General features: G+C 47.5%; 1 protein-coding gene across 3 annotated transcripts in view; it reads left to right on the top strand.

Annotated features, from left to right (window-relative positions):
• The window catches only part of SLIT1 (slit guidance ligand 1), a 617,918-nt gene that overhangs the window by 79,573 nt on the left and 516,715 nt on the right, over nt 1–21,630 (top strand). The window contains exon 1 of one of the 3 annotated variants that reach the window (XM_068257845.1): nt 5,198–5,775. The exons of the other annotated variants lie outside the window; for them this stretch is intronic. Coding sequence (XP_068113946.1) covers nt 5,588–5,775 — 188 coding nt within the window. The 5' untranslated portion in view covers nt 5,198–5,587. Of the gene's footprint in view, nt 1–5,197; nt 5,776–21,630 lie in introns of those variants that run through there. 3 annotated transcript variants of the gene reach the window in all.

The raw sequence follows: 21,630 nt of genomic DNA, 5'->3' as shown, positions 1-21,630 counted from the left end.
CAATAAAATTGTTTTGACTGAAAATCCACAGTCGTGTGTTCTGCTTGGAGGGGGTGAGTCCACCACTGCCTCCTCTATTACCAAGATGTGTTTTTAAGTTCTTTTAGTGTTTTTTATCCTATTGGCGCCTCTGTTATCCTATTACCGACAAGCTGAGTTTGAAGTGCTTCGATGGACTTGAAGGAGATACTTGCAGAACTCTAGATGGAAGATTTCTGTTGGGCTGGAGTCCCATTTTGATTGGTCAGGGTAGGTGACCGGGCCCCATACCTCACTGCTATAGAGCAGGATTGGGGTGATGATGCTGTCGAATATCTTTGCCCACACTCTCACCGGTGGTTTTAGGTGTATAAGCTGTCTTCTGATGGCATAAAATGTTCTGCAGGCTTTGTCTTTCAGGGCCTGTACTGCTGGTTTAAAGCTTCCTGATTGGTTGATCTCCAGCCCCAGGTAGGTGTAGCTGTTAGTGGACACCAGTGGGGAGCCATTTAATACAAATGAGGAGGTGGAGGTTTTATTTCCATTCTTCCTCTTCAGCATGTTTGAGGCTGCCACTGTCCCCTACGTAAAAGCGCGCCCAAAGACCATAAGCCAGCTGCGGAGTGATCCTCCGGAGGGGACAGCGGCAGCCTGGAGGACGGCGTAACTTCTGTGCCGGACAGATAGGCTGTTAGGGACTGGAAAAAGCCTCAGGTGTGAGTAAAGTGTCTCTCTCCTTCTCTACCTCCTGTATCCTTTTGTACTAGTGTGTTGCGGTAGTGGTGCAGTTTCGAACAATCGCGACTTCCAGGAGTTGCAGGGAAACTCCGTGTAGGTTCTGTTACGTTTATGGCGCTTGCATTGCATCGCACTGCAGGAAGTGTGTCATGTCTCATTGACTGAAATGGCCCCTGCGATGAGCTGCAGTGGGGAGTACTATAACGTGACGTGGTCAATGTAAAAGGGCCCTTAAAAGGCCCATTCACACTAGAAGCGCTTTTCTGAGCGTTTTGCGACTGATTAGCTGTCATGTTATTCACTTTCATTAAAATCACGATAAAAAAAATAGTAAAAATCGCCGTGATTTTCGCGTACGTAATCCTGAAATTGTGGCGATTTTTCAGCGATTTTAATGAAAGTGAATGGGAGTGATTTTAAAAACCGCTAATTAATCGCAAAACGCTCAGAAAATCGATTCTAGTGTGAATAGGCCCAAACTGCACATTTATACTTTCCTGGGGCTTCCTCCATCCCCCTGTGGACCATGGTCCCCCTCGCCGTCCTCCTGGGCTGCTCCGATCCTCCGCAGGCCGGCCCGGTCTCTATCTCTGTTGTGATGTACTGCACATACGCGGGCTGGCTACATGCGCCCCCATCACTCTCCGGGCCACTAGAACACCAAGGGGTTGTGCATGCAGCTGGGCCCACGCATGACCAGTACATCCCGACTGGAGAAAGAGACCAGCCCGGCAAGTGGAGGATCTGAGCAACCCAGAAGGATGGCGAGGGGGCTGGAGGAAGCCCCAGATAAGTATAAATGCTGCCATTCATTTTGTTTTAAAGGGGTTCGGTGGCATATTGGAAAAAACAAAAACTGACACTTACCTGGAGCTTCTATCGGCCCCCTGCAGCTGTCATGTCCCGCACCGTCCTACGATCTTCCGTTCCCGCCGCTGGTCCAATTATTCATCTAATTAGTTGAATAATGCTCGCTCCCGCACGTGTCATCAGGACTTAGAGCTCCCAATAAAGCGCGCAGGAGTGAGAACGCGTGCGGCTGCGCAGCAGAAGTCTAATTACAGGTATAATTAGACCGGCGGTGGGGAACGGAGGATGGTAGGAGGACGACGCGGGACATGACAGCTGCAGGGGGCCGGTAGAAGCCCCAGGTAAGTGCCAGTGGTTTTTTTTTTTTAACATGCCACAGAAACCCTTTTAAGTATCCTTCTAACCATTGGCGTAGCTAAGGAGCTCTGAGCCTCGGTGCAAGTTTTACATTGGGGCCCCCTAAGCACTCTATACATAATAATTGATACGGCGCACCAAAACTTGCCAATGGCAACTACAGTGTCAGACGTACAAGAAGGGGATGGGGAGCAGCTTGTTACTGATTACCCCCAAGCACTCTATACATAGCAATCCCTGCCAATGGCTACTACAGTGTCAGAGGGGCAAGAAGGGGATGGGGAGCAGCTTGTTACTGATTACCCCCAAGCACTCTATACATAGCAATCCCTGCCAATGGCAACTACAGTGTCAGAGGTGCAAGAAGGGGATGGGGAGCAGCTTGTTACTGATTACCCCCAAGCACTCTATACATAGCAATCCCTGCCAATGGCAACTACAGTGTCAGAGGTGCAAGAAGGGGATGGGGAACAGTGTGTTACTGATTACCCCCAAGCACTCTATACATAGCAATCCCTGCCAATGGCAACTACAGTGTCAGAGGGGCAAGAAGGGGATGGGGAGCAGCTTGTTACTGATTACCCCCAAGCACTCTATACATAGCAATCCCTGCCAATGGCAACTACAGTGTCAGAGGTGCAAGAAGGGGATGGGGAACAGTGTGTTACTGATTACCCCCAAGCACTCTATACATAGCAATCCCTGCCAATGGCAACTACAGTGTCAGAGGTACAAGAAGGGGATGGGGAGCAGCTTGTTACTGATTACCCCCAAGCACTCTATACATAGCAATCCCTGCCAATGGCAACTACAGTGTCAGAGGTGCAAGAAGGGGATGGGGAGCAGCTTGTTACTGATTACCCCCAAGCACTCTATACATAGCAATCCCTGCCAATGGCAGCTACAGTGTCAGAGGTGCAAGAAGGGGATGGGGAGCAGCTTGTTACTGATTACCCCCAAGCACTCTATACATAGCAATCCCTGCCAATGGCAACTACAGTGTCAGAGGTGCAAGAAGGGGATGGGGAGCAGCTTGTTACTGATTACCCCCAAGCACTCTATACATAGCAATCCCTGCCAATGGTAACTACAGTGTCAGAGGTACAAGAAGGGGATGGGGAGCAGCTTGTTACTGATTACCCCCAAGCACTCTATACATAGCAATCCCTGCCAATGGCAGCTACAGTGTCAGAGGTGCAAGAAGGGGATGGGGAACAGTGTGTTACTGATTACCCCCAAGCACTCTATACATAGCAATCCCTGCCAATGGTGACTACAGTGTCAGAGGTGTAAGAAGGGGATGGGGAACAGCTTGTTACTGATTACCCCCAAGCACTCTATACATAGCAATCCCTGCCAATGGCAACTACAGTGTCAGAGGAGCAAGAAGGGGATGGGGAACAGCTTGTTACTGATTACCCCCAAGCACTCTATACATAGCAATCCCTGCCAATGGCAACTACAGTGTCAGAGGTGCAAGAAGGGGATGGGGAGCTGCTTGTTACTGATTACCCCCAAGCACTCTATACATAGCAATCCCTGCCAATGGCAACTACAGTGTCAGAGGTGCAAGAAGGGGATGGGGAGCAGCTTGTTACTGATTACCCCCAAGCACTCTATACATAGCAATCCCTGCCAATGGCAACTACAGTGTCAGGGGTGTAAGAAGGGGATGGGGAGCAGCTTGTTACTGATTACCCCCAAGCACTCTATACATAGCAATCCCTGCCAATGGCAACTACAGTGTCAGAGGTGCATGAAGGGGATGGGGAACAGTGTGTTACTGATTACCCCCAAGCACTCTATACATAGCAATACCTGCCAATGGCAACTACAGTGTCAGAGGTGCAGGAAGGGGATGGGGAACAGCTTGTTAATGATTACCCCCAAGCACTCTATACATAGCAATCCCTGCCAATGACAACTACAGTGTCAGAGGTGCAAGAAGGGAATGGGGAACAGCTTGTTACTGATTACCCCCAAGCACTCTATACATAGCAATCCCTGCCAATGGCAACTACAGTGTCAGAGGAGCAAGAAGGGAATGGGGAGCAGCTTGTTACTGATTACCCCCAAGCACTCTATACATAGCAATCCCTGCCAATGGCAACTACAGTGTCAGAGGTGCAAGAAGGGAATGGGGAACAGCTTGTTACTGATTACCCCCAAGCACTCTATACATAGCAATCCCTGCCAATGGCAACTACAGTGTCAGAGGTGCAAGAAGGGGATGGGGAACAGTTTGTTACTGATTACCCCCCAAGCACTCTATACATAGCAATCCCTGCCAATGGCAACTACAGTGTCAGAGGTGCAAGAAGGGGATGGGGAGCAGCTTGTTACTGATTACCCCCAAGCACTCTATACATAGCAATCCCTGCCAATGGCAACTACAGTGTCAGAGGTGCAGGAAGGGGATGGGGAACAGCTTGTTACTGATTACCCCCAAGCACTCTATACATAGCAATCCCTGCCAATGGCAACTACAGTTTCAGAGGTGCAAGAAGGGGATGGGGAACAGCTTGTTACTGATTACCCCCAAGCACTCTATACATAGCAATCCCTGCCAATGGCAACTACAGTGTCAGAGGTGCAAGAAGGGGATGGGGAACACAGCTTGTTAATAATTACCACTATTCAAAGTATCTATAGAAGTGATTATTACCAGCACAGGAATAGAGAGCTGATACTGTAGTTGAGGAGGGGCCCCTCTGGCCCAAGGGCCCCAATGCGGTCGCAAGCTCTGCAACCCCTATTGCTACGCCCCTGCCAGGTCCGGCAGTGGGAAATGGCACATCGGAGGATGACGGTGCAGGACATGTAAGCTGCAGGGGGCCGGTAGGAGCCCCAGGTAAGTGTCAGTTTTTTTTGTTTTGTTTTTAACATGCCACAGAACCCAGAGTATCCTTTAAACTCATTGGTTCAGTAGAAAACTTCATATATTTACACAGATCTGTACATGAGTCCTGAAAGAGGGACTCCCAAAGAGGGACTGTTCCTCCATAAAAGGTTAAGCTGGGAGCTGTGTGTGGCTGTCTGTGCCCCCCTCCTCGGCCGCAGAGGTGCTGGGGCGCAGCGCTGGCCGGGTGTGGCTGTCTGTGCCCCCCTCCTCGGCCGCAGAGGTCCTGGGGCGCAGCGCTGGCCGCCCGGTGTGTGCGCAGGATGTATAGAGCTGCCTGCGAGGCTTCATTGTAGCGAGTTTGTCAATGAGCTCTTCCCAGCGCTCCCCTCTCCGTGCTGCCTGTAGGGGGTAAAGCAGCTCACTAGACGGAGGAGGGAGCGGGGAGGAGTCAGCCGGGATATTTGTGTGTCTCTCAATTGATGGATGACTGCTGGTTATGAGCCTGTGTGTGTCTCTCTGCCTCTTATTCCAGCCGGAGAGGCGCAGAGAGCAGGCAGAGTAGCGCAGAGAGCAGCACAGAATGTACTGAGAGCTGCTGCAGCCTCTCCCCCGGCAGCTCAGAGCAGGAGCATCGCTGCTGTGCCTTTTGTAATGCAAGTAGTGAGTAACTGAGAACACTCTCTCTCTCTCTTTCTTTTTTTTTTTTATTGTATTTTTTTCCTCTTTTTGCCTTTTTATTTTTGTATTCATCACACGTTGGGATTGGCCACGGATTCTGGAAGCTACCTGGACCCCCCTCCAGGTCTCTGATGATTTAAAGGGCTCGCCGCACTCTGGACTGGAGACTGAAGCTCTGCCAGCATGGCTAAGCGAGGATACTCTACATTGTGGCTGCTGGTGGGAGCTTGGTGCCTGACCTGGAGCAGCCTCTGCCAAGTGTTGGCCACAGGATGCCCGGCGCTGTGTACCTGCAGCGGGACCACAGTGGATTGCCATGGCTTAGGGCTTAAAATGGTGCCGAAAAACATCCCCAGGAGCACAGAACGCCTGTAAGTACCACCCGTCTCCTCCGCAAGTTCTGTACTTTCCCAGGACACCAATTATTGTGTTTATATGGCGCTGACATTGTCCATGGCTCTCGTGTGATTGTATCAAACGGTTCCCATCACTGACTGTCCCTCGGAGCTCACAATCTACTCCTAGTCTAATTCTCCTGACATAGTGTAAGGCTAATATTTGGGGGGAACCAGTTATGTTACCAGTTTTTTTGGAGGGTTTGTGCGGAAATAACTGACTGTCCCTCGGAGCTTACAATCTACTCCTAGGCTAATTCTCCTGACATAGTGTAAGACTAATATTTGGGGGGGACCAGTTAAGTCACCAGTTTGTTTTGGGGGTTTGCGTGGTAATCACGGTCTGTCCCTCAGAGCTCACAATCTAGTCCTAGTCCAACTCCCCTGACATAGTGTAAGGCTTTAATATTTGGGGGGGAACAGTTACCAGCTTGTTTTTGGGGTGTGTGCAAAAAATAACTGACTGTCCCTCAGAGCTCACAATCTACTCCTAGTCCAATTCCCCTGACACAGTGTAAGGCTAATATTTGGGGGTAACCCGTTAACTCATCAGCTTGTTTGTCTTTTGGGGATGTGTGCGGAAACCAATGTGTATGGTGTAAATAAACACAAATAGAGAGAACATGCAAACTCCATGCAGATAGTGTCATGAGCAATCATGGAGCCTCCGATCCCAGCGCTGTAAGGCAAGGGGGTTATCTGAAACATGACCGCTCTGCAGTATATATTCTGCTCTAAAGACTTGCATTATATTTTAAGAATAAGGCAGGCTAACAACCAAAACTTGCAGCCATTATTTTATACATGTTCTGTATTCCTGAATGGCGCCTACAGCATCAGCGTGCACTTTGTTTTTCTATGTATGTACTGTGTAGAAATATTGCCCCCTCATTATTTTGTAACGTTTGGTGATTTGCCCAATGTTGAGGTTGTAAGTTTTTGTGACTGTGACGCACATTTTTATGTCTATTTCTCATCCCTCTCAACTTTAAACAAGATGTCTGTTTTACCAGCTGCTTCTCCTGCTTGTTTGGTGGGTCAGGATGCTGAATTTAGGTGGCATTTTTGGGCTGAGGGGGAAAGCGTATTTTTTTTTCTCCCGGTGTTTTTAATGAAAGCCGAAGCAGACATCTCATGCTGGAGCTGCAGAGATCTGTCCGATGCGGCTCATATCGCATGCTGTGATCTCGCTGGCTATGACCGCACAAGCGCGCTGAATTAATCATGTACTTCAAAGCATTTAGGTACTATAAATATCGCCAGAAAGCGACATCACGAAGCTGGCTGACGTTGGCGGCGGGCATCCTCGCGTTTCTCCTGCGTGCACGATGAAAGTTTTGCTGGCATTGTGGAAAGTTCTTGTGTAGAAGGAGTTTGAATGCTGTTGTACCTCTTGGGAAGCAGGAATTGCTGTTAGAGACAGATTTAATGAAGTTGTACGCAGGGGGACAGGACTTTGACTGACCGCTTTCCACGCAGGCAGCGTTCTGCTGAGCTCTGCCGCTGCACCAGGCAGCCTCAGTCATGCAGTAGCCTCCGCAGTATCCCCAGTATAGGGGGTGTGCGGCTGCTAAGTCACTCTGGGGGGTATGCAAGCCTTCCCCCGGCCTCATGTCACTCACTGCCCGTGCCCCGGAGGCTAAGCGGGGATAGCTGTGAGATTTGTCATGCTCCAAATTATAGGCTTTCTTTTTTGTTTACTTTTTTAAAAAAATCTGTTTAGTTGATGATCAAAGAAACCTCAAAAATTCTTTCTCTTCTTTTACCATCGTAACCAGCAAACAGAAGGGCGGTCCTGGTGTTACACTGGCCAAATGCTGAGATTATTACCGTTCTCAATATCATCTTCTACTTTGCGGTTGTGTATTAGGCAATTGCTCATTGACAGTTTTCAAGCAGTTTTGAAGAGCTTTTTCCTGGCCGAAACACCCATGTTAACGTGATCTGACTTGCTTACAGCAGATCTCTGTTTACTGTAGAAGTAGATAAATAATGCAATAAGGCTTCTGTATTCATTAGCAGCTTTTAATCACTGAACTCTATAGGGGCCTGCCTAATAGAGCTAAGATTCATAGCATAGTAACTCGTGGTAATGTCTGATTTTCTGGCTTTGTGAAGGGTGGCAGTACAATTGTTTGGAATTCAGTTCTCAACCAATAACTCGCCTCGCTGTACCCATTAAAATACCAAGGGGTTTATTTCACAAAGATAACTTATTTTTCACCTTAACTGTAAGGAGTGCTAATGCATGAGATAATTCATGAGCTAAATAGATAAGGAGAGCTAAACCATGAGTTATGTCATATAAGGAGAGCGAAACCATGAGTTATGTCATATAAGGAGAGCGAAACCATGATTTATGTCAAATAAGGAGAGCTAAACCACGAGTTATGTCAAATAAGGAGAGCTAAACCATGAGTTATATCTAATAAGGAGAGCTAAACCATGAGTTATGTCATATAAAGAGAGCTAAACCATGAGTTATGTCATATAAGGAGAGCGAAACCATGATTTATGTCAAATAAGGAGAGCTAAACCACGAGTTATGTCAAATAAGGAGAGCTAAACCATGAGTTATATCTAATAAGGAGAGCTAAACCATGAGCTATGTCATATAAGGAGAGCTAAACCTTGAGTTATGTCATATAAGGAGAGCTAAACCATGAGTTATGTCATATAAGGAGAGCCAAACCATGAGTTATGTCAAATAAGGAGAGCTAAACCATGAGTTGTGTCAGATAAGGAGAGCTAAACCATGAGTTATGTCAGATAAGGAGAGCTAAACCATGAGTTATGCCAAATAAGGAGAGCTAAACCATGAGTTATGTCAGATAAGGAGGGCTAAACCATGAGTTATTTCAAATAAGAAGAGCTAAACCATGAGTTATATCTAATAAGGAGAGCTAAACCATGAGTTATATCTAATAAGGAGAGCTAAACCATGAGTTATGTCATATCAGGAGAGCTAAACCATGAGTTATGTCAAATAAGGAGAGCTAAACCATGAGTTATGTCATATAAGGAGAGCTAAACCATGAGTTATGTCAGATAAGGAGGGCTAAACCATGAGTTATGTCAAATAAGGAGAGCTAAACCATGAGTTATATCTAATAAGGAGAGCTAAACCATGAGTTATATCTAATAAGGAGAGCTAAACCATGAGTTGTGTCAGATAAGGAGAGCCAAACCATGAGTTATGTCAAATAAGGAGAGCTAAACCATGAGTTGTGTCAGATAAGGAGAGCTAAACCATGAGTTATGTCAGATAAGGAGAGCTAAACCATGAGTTATGCCAAATAAGGAGAGCTAAACCATGAGTTATGTCAAATAAGGAGAGCTAAACCATGAGTTATGTCACATAAGGAGAGCTAGGGCTGGTTTCACAGTGGGACGTTGCGTTTTAGGGGACGTTATGGTCGCATAACGTGCCCCTAACGCAACGCCTGGTGGTGTTGGAGCAGGACGCTACCAAGAGGCGCGTTACAAGCAGCTCTTGGTGCGCCTGCTCTGTCGGAGGCACTGCGGAGACCACGTGAACGGAGCTCTCCGCATCACGTGGTCCCGCCAGCCAATCCGCGGCCGCTTTAGGATGTAAACACTGCAAGTGCAGTGAATAATAAGTAGCCATGTGCCTGGCTACATAGCGGCCTCTTCCCGCCTCCTCTCCGCCCATAAAGTGAAAAAAAAACAACCCCTACTGAGCATGTGCAAACCGTCTGTGTGTAAAGTACTGCATGCAGTACGTTATACTATGGCGCAGCGTTACAATGTAACACAACGTGGGTACTGTGAACAGCCCATTGATTTTTCATTGCTGTGCGGTGGGGTGCGTTACAGGCTGCTCTAACGTGCGCCTGTAACGTCCCACTGTGAAACCAGCCTAAACCATGAGTTATGTCAAATAAAGAGAGCTAAGCCATGAGTTCAGTTAGATAAGGAGAGCTAAACCATGAGTTATATCTAATAAGGAGAGCTAAAAGATGAGTTATGTCAGATAAGGAGGGCTAAACCATGAGTTATGTCAAATAAAGAGAGCTAAGCCATGAGTTCAGTTAGATAAGGAGAGGTAAACCATGAGTTAATTTAAGGAGAGATAAATTGTGAGTTAATACAGAAGGTGAGATAATTTAACAGAAAAGCTTAATGAATCGGGCCCTAATAGTTTAGTATGAATGTCTTTACTGACAGTGTAGAAGGCCCAGCGGTGACATAATCGCTGTAATCTATAAGCTTGTCCTGCATAGTGTGATCTGTGCAGTGCGAGGGGGTTGGCGTTGCTTGGAGTAGGGAGTTACAATCATCTGTTTCCTGTACGTTAGCATGTGGAGGATGTATTTGTTGCTGCTCAGACTGCGATTATGCCTTTGCTTTATAAAATAAGCATTTTCCTAAGCCTGTTTACAGAAGGTCGCTGCAGTGGGGGCCGTACGGTTCTCGTGAAGCTCTACGAGGAGCAGAACTATAAACTGTTTAACGCAGTCGTGGTTAATAAGTGAATGTAATATTTTACTTTGACGTTGTAACACTGATTGGCCTTTCCTCTCAGTCTCTCGCAGTTGGCTTGAAGTTTGCATACCTTAGCTTGGTTTTCATGTCGCATCCATTCAGCGGTGAGTGAAAGGTTCAGAAACTGCTGCTTAGGTTGAGGATTGAACTACTTTGGGGGGGGGGGGGGGGGGGCATGGAATCAGGGATTTCTGGCTGCAAGTCACCTGTCCCCCATATGGGTGCTGCTACCAGCCAGTTTTTGTTGTCTATTTTTCTTTTTTTTAAGTTGTTAAAGAACTTGAGGGCACTTCTAGAAGTATACCATCCAAAAGTATTTACAAAATATTATTGTGTTTTTTATTTCTAGAGGCAGCTCAGCTTGCTTGAGTGACGTGGAATAAAAGTGGTTGGATGTATTTCCATTTATCGGGCGTCTTGGGATAAAGGCCGTGCATTTTTCTGTAAGCCCTATAATCCTAAAAAGATTTTGTCCTAAACCATACTAGCTGAGAAACTGCAGCACAATACATTCATTAGACAATAACTGGGTGAGCAATACTTGATGTTACTGTTATCTTCTAATAGCTGTACATAGCATGCACTCCAAGCGGGGGGGGGGGGGGGGGGGAGGGGGGCATAAGACCCCCTTCTGTGGGAAAATCTTAGTGATTGGTTGTTAAAACTTCCGTCTGGAGATCTTTCTTTTCTTATTTCTCCTGAGCTGGGTCAGGTGTGGACAGGTGACACCTGCTTAAATATAATCTAATTGTTCAGTCTCATCAGGTGACAATGGCCATACAAGGGTTTATGATGTCATTGGCATACACCATGCTGCCATAAATATGTTTACCCAGCAAAACAGGAATTCCTAGCTACAAACTTTACTCCAAATCCTGTATACTTAGTGAAGGAAGTGATGTATGCACAGACACACCCCACCTGCCACAGACACACCCCACCTGCCACAGACACACCTGCGTGCGCACATCACACCTGCCGCAGACACACCTGCGTGCGCACACCACACCTGCCGCAGACACACCAGCGTGCGCACACCACACCTGCCGCAGACACACCTGCGTGCGCACACCGCACCTGCCGCAGACACACCTGCGTGCGCACACCACACCTGCGTGCGCACACCACACCTGCCACAGACACACCTGCGGGCGCACACCGCACCTGCCGCAGACACACCAGCGTGCGCACACCGCACCTGCCGCAGACACACCTGCGTGCGCACACCGCACCTGCCGCAGACACACCTGCGTGCGCACACCGCACCTGCCGCAGACACACCTACATGCGCATACCACACCTGCCGCAGACACACCTGCGTGGGCACACCACACCTTCCGCAGACACACCTGCGTGCGCACACCACACCTGCCGCACACACACCTGCGTGCGCACACCACACCTGCCGCAGACACACCTGCGTGCGCACACCACACCTGCCGCAGACACACCTGCGTGCGCACACCGCACCTGCCGCAGACGCACCTGCGGGCGCACACCGCACCTGCCGCAGACACACCTGCGGGCGCACACCGCACCTGCCGCAGACACACCTGCGGGCGCACACCGCACCTGCCGCAGACACACCTGCGGGCGCACACCGCACCTGCCGCAGACACACCTGCGGGCGCACACCGCACCTGCCGCAGACACACCTGCGGGCGCACACCGCACCTGCCGCAGACACACCTGCGGGCGCACACCGCACCTGCCACAGACACACCTGCGTGCGCACACAACTACCACCAGCTTACAATGCATAACTTGCCAGCTAACGCAGGAACTGTCAGAAGCCCCCCTGCTTCAATGCAATGTCCTCTTATAAAAATATGAAAAGGACCACTGGGAAGGTTCAGCTGATAATCCATGCAGCAACCTTTAGGTTGTACAAGAAGTATGATCTTCTGAAGCTCGTATGTTATTAGACACAATGGACTATTGCACAACACTGCTCACCACATCACATTGCTAAGGAAACTAAACATCTGTCCCATAAGTCGGAACGCTGCAGAAACATTACTAGCTGTAAGCCGTGTACAGACTATAAATAATAGACGTGCCTTTCACTGCTCTGCTATTATCTGTAATCTGCCCGGGCTTCACCTTGCTGGGCTGTAAAGAATATGCTGTACTGTGGTGATGTGCAGGAAACCCCGTACTTCGGGGGATACAATAGCAATTGATTAAAAGGACCTCAGAGCAGCCAATTGCTATTCTCTTGGTCGGGGTCAGCTGCAGAGGAGGCCTCTGAGGACATCAGGCTGTCACCAGATCATAAATGACTATTGCAGACAACGGCCATCCATGGCCTGTGCGAGGCTGTAGTAGACATTGGGTAGTTATCTAGCATTCCCCTGGGCAAAGAGTCCAATGAGGAAGCTTGTGATTGCCTACAGAGAAGTCCACTCTCACCAGCTGCCCCAAGAAGCTCCCTGACGACAAGTCCAAACCACCTGTATAGGGAGACGATTACTTCTGTGGATGCCCCATGATGCTCTACGACAAGTCCAAGCCAACCGGATCTGGCAAGTCCAAACCAACTGCATAGGGAGAGGATTACTTCTGTGGATGCTCCATGATGCTCTACGACAAGTCCAAGCCAACTGTATCCGGCAAGTCCAAGCCAACCGGATCTGGCAAGTCCAAACCAACTGCATAGGGAGAGGATTACTTCTGTGGATGCCCCATGATGCTCTACGACAAGTCCAAGCCAAATGGATCCGGCAGGTCCAAGCCAACTGCATAGGGAGAGGATTACTTCTGTGGATGCCCCATGATGCTCTACGACAAGTCCAAGCCAAACGGATCCGGCAAGTCCAAACCAACTGGATCCGGCAGGTCCAAGCCAACTGGATCCGGCAAGTCCAAGCCAACTGCATAGGGAGAGGATTACTTCTGTGGATACCTTCATGAAAACAGTTTTTTTCTTATACATCAGATGAGGAAGGGTTAGACCACGGTAGTCAAACTCACATACTAAGTGGGCCGACTTTGAACCCTGGGACCTAGCCGTGGGTTAACCTCAATGTCTACTGGCCACCTTATCAAGTTCCCTGGTGTCTAATTACTCCCCTCCAACTCCTATACAGTTCCCTGGTGTCTAGTGGTCCTTCTCCCTCCCCTACACAGTTATCTGGTGTCTAGTGGTCCTCCCTGCCATACACAGATCCTTGGTGTCTAGTGGCCCCCACCCTCCCCTACACAGTTTCCAGGTGACTAGTGCTACTCCCTACCTCCCCCATATGGCTTCCCTGGTGTCTAGTGGCTCCCTTCCCTCCCCTACACAGTTATCTGGTGTCTAGTGGTCCTTCCTACCATACACAGATCCTTGGTGTCTAGTGGCCCCCACCCTCCCCTATACAGTTTCCAGGGGACTAGTGCTTTCCCCTACCTCCCCTATATGGCTTCCCTGGTGTTATGGGGCTTCATTTCCAATATAGCTTCCCTGGTGGTCTAGAGTGGGCCAAACATAATGCAAAGCGAGGAAACCCCTTGAGGGCCAAATGTAATGGCTCTGAGGGCCAGATTTGGCCCGTGGGCCGGAGTTTAACATGTATGGGTTAGACGCTCTGAAGGGCTTGCTGATGCTGTGTGTTTGGTGAAGAGAATTCTGTTTATGTCCGTCCTGGTGGCGACAGAGCTCTAATAGAAGCAGGACAGCACTAACTGCCCAACAGAGGTCTGAAAGCCATAGTCACACTTCCAGTAATTGCTACCAGGAGAGATCCTCCATGGAACGATCTTTGTACAGAAACACCGTTTGGAAGCTTGTCATGGAGCATTACTAAAGATGGTCACTAACTATACAATTTGTCCAACGATTGTTTATGAACAATTCTTCGTAGGAACAATCGGTAATGATCATTTGGGACCATTAATAGACAACCTTTCCTATACAATCAGATTGACAGGATCGAACTGAAAATCGGATCAATTTCATTAATCGGATTGGTTAGATTTTTTTTTCCCCATTAGTGGTCCCAAACAATCATTTCCAATCGTTCATACTCAGACTCATTCATAAACAATTGTTCTGCAAATTGTATACTTAGTGGCTACCTTAAAGTGAACCTCCGGACTAAAAATCAACTCAGCAGCACTGAAAAGGCTTGGTGCTTCTTTAACAGTTTCACAGCATCAGAACTTTGTTTTTCTTACCAAAGCATCATTTTTAGCTGCATTTTTACCTAAGCTCCACCCATCAAAGAAAAAAAGCCCGGGCTTTTCCCCCCCGATGCTGTGCAGAGCATGATGGGATTTCCTATGTTGTGGTTCACGTTGCCTAGCAACTGGGAGAGGTGCTCAGGACAGTTGGAACTGTGTCTCATGCTCCCTGTCACCTCCTTTCAACCAAAAAGATGGCTGCCATCATGAAATCAAACATTTGCCTGTTCTTTTAAAACAGGGTGGGTAAGAGATTATATTGCCTATTTATTTTAATTAACATAACTAATGTAACTTAATGACAGTATGTTGGTTTAGGTTGGAGTTCCTCTTTAAGAGGGGCTTAAGTTTAGGCCCTTCCACAGAACAATAAACAGTGGTTGGTGAATGTGGTTGTTGGATCAGAACACAATTATATTCGCACTACATTACAGAAACCAAAAATTCCATTCAGCAATTTGCAGATGACAATGTTGAGTGTGTACTGAGCTTAAAGTATAACCGTAATGAGAAGAATATGGAAGCTGCCATATTTATTTCTGTTAAACAATACCAGTTGCCTGGCTGTCCTGCTGATCTCTCTGGCTTCCGTAGTGACTGAAAAACACCTGAAACAAGCATGCAGCTAATCTTGTCAGATCTGTCAAAAACTCTGTCTGCTGCATGCTTGTTCAGGGTCTATGGCTAAGAGTACTTGAGGCAGAGGAACAGAAGCACAGCCAGGCAACTGGTATTGCTTAAAAGGAAATAAATATGGCAGCCTCCTTAACCGTTTTGCTTTAGTTTAAAGGGAACCTAAACTGAGAGGTATATGGATGTTTAAACAATACCAGTTGCCTGGCAGCTCTGCTGACCTCTTTGGCTGCAGTAGTGGCTGAATCACACACATGAAACAAGAATGCAGCTAGTCCAGTCTGACTTCAGCCAGAGCACCTGATCTGCTGCTTGCTTGTTCAGGGGCTGGGGCTAAAAGTATTAAGGCTCGTACACCTGTCGGATTTTCGCAAACGACCGGTCATTTGGACATTTGAACGTCTGGTCGTTTGGACGTCAAATTGGGCGTGTGTGCGGTCGGTCGTTCGCTTGGAGGATCGTTCAAATCCAGTCTTATCAGCTGAACGACCGACCACACACACGCACAATTTGACGTCCAAACAACCGGACGTTCAAATGTCAAAATGACCGGTCATTTGCGAAAATCCGACGTGTATGTACCTTTTAGGATCAGCAGGAGAGTCAGGCAACTGGTTTTATTCTAAAAGGAAAAATTCATATCCTTCTCAGTTTAGGTTCCCTTTAACTCTTCACTTCTCCTCTGCACCAGAGGGAAAACTTTTTGAGTTTCTACCCTGGCCCTGTTTGGGGGGGGGGGGGGGGGGAGTGTTTACCTTGACATCTCGTTATGTGAGCACCTGTAACGTGACAGGAAGTGATGTAAATCCCTTCATGGGAGACAGAGAAAGCTGTGAAACATCCAAACATTTCCCCACCTATCCACGTGTTGTTTGGGGCCTGTGTCCACCTCCTAGTGAATGTCTGGCGGTTGGGGCTCTGGACTGGTTGGGCTGTGGATATACGTAGCTGGAAAACGGATAACGTTTCGGGTGGATATGACAGACGTTTCCCCTCCAAGCAAATTAAATTATTTTTTCGCATTGCACACGAGTCGTCGATCTGACTTTACACTTCCGTAGAAAGTTTCACTTCGTAGCCCGGAGCTGTACATGCTGGAATCATTTTAATGACTGTTTAGTGACGAGCATAAAACTTTGATGAATTCCATGAAAAGGATTGAGAGTCCTAATGAAAACCACAACCTCTGTGCTGCGGCGAGGCGTAAAAAGGAAAGGGGGAAGAGAGAAGCAGGATATTCCTCTGCAGTGTTCATTGCTGGTCCTCCTGCAGCGGGGAAGGGGTTCCATCCATCCTCTGGGGTCCTTATCTTATCAGTGCCTTTCAGTCAAGTGCATTGGTATTCCTCACCTCCGCCACAGTCATTATGAGCTGCCTATGTTTAGATCATTTAGATAGCCGAGCTGAAATTTCCTGCCTTTCAATTGCCAGACCATCTGGAAAATATGTCTGAGGCTCAGGCATGCATTTGTGCTGTGCAGAGTCAGTGTGTGTGTGATGGGAAGGGGGGACCTCAAGCTGCAGCTAATCAAATGCCAATTATTAACTCTTCTGGGCCATTTTAACTTTAGGAGGTTTTGCAGTTCGTTACGGTGACTGGTGATGTTTTATTGGTTAACTGGAAAAAAAAAATCCCCTTCCATCGCGAGGGATGAACTTGGCTGCGTAGCGCTAGTAGCGTTCGCCAATGGGTTTTTGTTGTGTTCGAAAATTGCCACAGTGAGATACATGGGTATTATCCTGCTGCCACTACTGTCAATAAACACAGAGGCAAAAATAAACTCGTGAAATTATTGTATCTATCTTTCTTCTCCTAAAAATGACTTTTGAAGATATACCACGGTTTTATTCTATGTTTACATCTACTTCTTAAGTTTGAACTGATGTTTTTGCTCAATGACACGTTCATTGAAGTATGCCAGAGCTAAAATCTATGAACCATTGACCCTTTTTATCTCTTTCCTGCTCTCAGAAGCCATTTTCTGCTAGGAAAGTGTTTTATAATTGGAATTTCTTATCAGTGAGGGACACACTGTAGTCACTTCCTGTCTGAGTCAGGACTGAGTCAGCCACTTACATACCTGATGTTTAACTCTTTCAGGCAGAGAAAGAAAAAAAAGGAACACAGCCTAGTTATTAGTGTGCTAGGCACTGTACATACACTTGTCTATCTCATCATGTCACATGTCACTTCGGGTATCCCTTAACCTCTTGAGGACTGCAGTGCTAAACCCCCCTAGTGACCAGGCCATTTTAAGCAAAATGTGCCACTGCAGCTTTAAGGCTAAGCTGCAGATCTGCACAACACAGCACACACGTGATTTCCCCCCCCCTTTTCTCCCCACCAACAGAGCTCTCTGTTGGTGGGGTCTGATCGCCCCCAGATTGTTTTTTTTTTTGTTTACAAATATTTTTGTTTCTTTTTTTATTAAAAAAAGCGTGTTCTTTTAAATCTATTCCCTCCCTCCCTCCTTCCCCACAGCCAGCCAATTGTGGCGATCGGCTGTCATAGGCTTCTGCCTATGAGAGCCGATCGCTCTCCAGTGTCCCAGGGGGACAGCCGTGTCACATGGCTGTCCCCAGTACAGCGCTGCTGCCGATCGCAGCGCTGTACGGGTAAATAGACGGCGATCACGCCGTCTATCAGTCTCCCGAGCGGCAATAGCCGCTCGGAGACTGAAGAGGGGGCGGAGCTCCGCCCTCCGAGAATGAGATGCGCGCGCAGCGTGCGCGCGATCACATTCAAAACAGAGCCCCAGGACTTTACGCCAATTGGCGTTAGGCGGTCCTGGGGCTGCCGCCGCGGCCACGCCTACCGGCGTGACGCGGTCGGCAAGAGGTTAAAGGAGAATTCCATAGCATGTCGTGGGATTGGGCATTGAATGGAAATATTTAAAAGGAAGCTGAAGTGTGGGGGATATGGAGGCTGCCATATTTATAACCTATTGAAACAATACACATTCCCTGGCAGTCCTGCTGATCCTCTGCGTCTAATACTTACAGGCTGGGTTTCCACTAGCCGCCGCACGTCCTACAAGTCGCACGGTGGCACTTCCTCTTCTGAGACTGCCACTCACGGCTATGGGATTCGCTGCCACTCGCCTTAACTGACAGCAATGTCGGCTGAAGCGCTAGGGCAATCGATTCGGCCGGCTGCACCATTGTTCCCTATGGCAGGGTCTCCCTGTGCCATTTTCCTGCGGAGAAACTCTGTGGATTTGGCCTGATTTCCGCGCTAGTGGAAACGGGCCCTTAACCATGTATCCGACATAATATGTTTCTGACAAATTCTGATAAAGATTATCTGCATGCTTGTTTCCGGTGTGTGATTCAGACACTATTGCAGCCAGAGAGATCAGCAGGACAGCCAGGCAACTGGTATTGTTTAACAGGAAATAGATATGCCAGCCTCCAAATACCGCTAATAAAAATGTTTTGAAAACAAATCCCTTGCACTTCAGTTTCCCTTTAAGGAAAAGCAATGGAGGTGCAGCAAGTGTGGTGAGTGAAACGGTAGCGTGAGCCAAATCTGCTTTCCTCCGCATCTATTGAAAATGATACATACAATCTGTTTCACGGGTGGCAGGCGTTATTCAGGTAGTCGGTATCACTAGATTAGCATCTGCTTAATGACCGTTATTATTATTGTATATATAGCAACATTTCCTGTAGCGCTGTACATAGTACAAAGCAAGTACTGGAGAGCATAGATATATGAAAGGTTCAGAACTCTGTACAATCAGGACATCCAGCAACACGAATACAGACATAGGTGATGTGAGGTTTGAGACATCACTAATACTAGTACATGTTCATATGATCAATTACAACAGAATAAGAAACACTAGGAGGAGGTCCCTGTCCTTGCCAGCTTACTATCTAGAGGGTAGTGGGGTGGCGGTACTAGGGAAGGAGACATGGGATGGTGGATGAACAGTGAACCCCAATGCTACGTATAGCAAAATATAGGCTTCTCTGAACAGGTGTGTTTTCAGAGTACGTTTGAAGGTTTCCAGGTTCGAAGCATGATGGACGAGCTGTGGGAGAGGGTTCCAAAGGAGAGGTGATGCTCGTGAGAAGTCCTGGATCTTGGAGCGGAGGTTCAGAGTGGGATGGTATCTGGAGATTAGTGAGAGAATATAAGCAGGTGAAAATTTATGTAGAGCTTTGCATGATAGGGTGAGGAGTTGAAACTGAATCCTTTGGGTAATTGGTAACCAATGGAGGGATTGGCAGAGCCCATAAAGTCAAGGAGAAGACATTTTTATCAGTGATAGTTCTGTTCAGAGGAGACTTTCACTTAAAGTTTATCTTTTTTTTTGGCATTTTAAAAGTTCATGTGTCTTGGGATTCAAAGTTATCCACATTAATATAAACCAGGAGATAAGGCGTTTAATTTTTTTTTTTTGAAAGGTTACTTTTTATTTAATTTTTCACAAAAAAACAACAACCCACAAACAAAACGACAATACAGTAAGTTTCAGAGGCTTAAAGAGACATTGTAACATCAAAAATATCCCCTGGGGGGTACTCACCTGGGGTGGGGGAAGCCTCCGGATCCTAATGAGGCTTCCCACGCTGTCCTCCGTCCCTCGGGGGTCTCGCTGCAGCCCTCCGAACAGCCGGCGACAGACCCGACTGTGACTTCAATATTTACCTTTGCTGGCTCCAGCGGGGGCGCTGTGGCTGCTTTCCTCACCGAACTACACGGAAATACCCGATCTCAGTCGGGTCCGCTCTACTGCGCAGGCGCCGGAAACTTGCGCCTGCGCAAGTAGAGCAGACCCGACAGCGATCGGGTATTTCCGCCTACTTCGGAGCCGACAGCCGTCAGAGCGTCTGCGCAGGAGCCAGGAAGGTAAATATTACGTCACCGCTGTACGGAGGGCTGCAGCGAGACCCCCGAGGGACGGAGGACGGCGTGGGAAGCCTCATTAGGATCCTGAGGCTTCCCCCACCCGAGGTGAGTACCCCCCAGGGGACGTTTTGACGTTACAGATCCTCTAAGGGCCCGTTCAGACTACAAAATGCGGACCGCAACGCATGCGGACCGCAACGCGTACGAACGCACGCATGTCCGCGTTCGTATGCGTTGCGTGGCTGATCCCATCGCTGAAAAGTGAATGGGACAGCCGCGCGTTTTTGTAAAATCTGCGTGCAGCATGCGTTCCTGGACCGCACAGGTCCGGAACGCATGCTGTGTGAACATCAGACATTGCACTCTATGCAATGTCTGATGTCGTGCGTTTTGGCCACCTGCACGCGTTTCCAAAACGCGGCTGGAAACGCGTGCAGTGTGAACGGGCCCTAGGTACTTCATTATGATCCAATGTTACCTTCCAATTGACCTTCCGTTTGATCTGTTTGGATACCGTTGATGGTACTAATTAAAAACAAATGATTGAATCAATGATTGGATTATTAATCCGTTTTTCTGTTTGATTTCATCTGAAATGATCGGCTTGGTTATAATATTTATTCCATGTATGGGCCGATCAATGATTTCTGTTCTTTTCCCTCCTATCGCAGTTATCGAATCTGAAAGTCATTTGGTAAAATTGGATCGCTATACAGCTGCTGTGGTGTTTAAAACAAATAATATATGGTACATCTCTAGAGATCACTATAACTATTATTACTGATTTCTATAGTGCCAGCATATTCCATGGTGCTGTACAGATAAATATTTTACAGACAAGGACATTAAGGATCTCAGCAGAGTTAGGAAGCACATCTTATCCTAAGTCACCATAAATGAGCCAGTCAGCAAATACAGCATTACCTGTCATGAGGAACTGTTCAAGAGGAACTCCAGTGAAAATTATATAATAAAAAAGTGCTTCATTTTTACAATAATGATGTATAAATGATTAAGTCAGTGTTTGCCCATTGTAAAATCTTTCCTCTCCCTGATTTACATTCTGACATTTATCACATGGCGACATTTTTACTGCTGGCAGGTGATGTCAGTGGAAAGAGATGCTGCTTGCTATTTTGGCAGTTGGACCCAGCAGTAAATAGATGTTATTTCCCACAATGCAACAAGGCTCCCACAGTGTGATGTCAGTGCCATGGTCCTCAGTTTCTTGTGGGAGGGGTCTCACCACAATATCAGTCATACAGCGCCCCCTGATGATCCATTTGTGAAAAGGAATAGATTTCTCATGGGAAAGGGGATATCTGCTACTGATTGGGATGAAGTTCAATTCTTGGTTATGGTTTCTCTGTAATGTCGAGCTCCGACTAAAACCATTCCAGCATTATGAAGGGCCAGAGCTCCTTGTCTGCTGGGTGGAATGGTCCACCTCCACACTTGGGGGGAGAATTCCTCTCACTACGTTTCCAAAAACCTCAAAGACCATAACATGACCCCTCAGACTGGACACAGCCCTGGACTGGCAAATAACATTATTTTTCTTCCCTGCACAACCTAACTTTTGTTTTTATATTAATTTGTCTAATATCTGCGGTAGAGATTTTACGAACGTCTTGCCTAGATCGGAAATCAAGAGAACTCCTAGTGGGGAT

This window comes from Hyperolius riggenbachi, chromosome 10, assembly GCF_040937935.1.
Source record: "Hyperolius riggenbachi isolate aHypRig1 chromosome 10, aHypRig1.pri, whole genome shotgun sequence".
In the NCBI taxonomy this organism is placed as follows: Eukaryota; Metazoa; Chordata; class Amphibia; order Anura; family Hyperoliidae; genus Hyperolius; species Hyperolius riggenbachi.
This window is presented reverse-complemented; position numbering and strand designations above follow the sequence as displayed.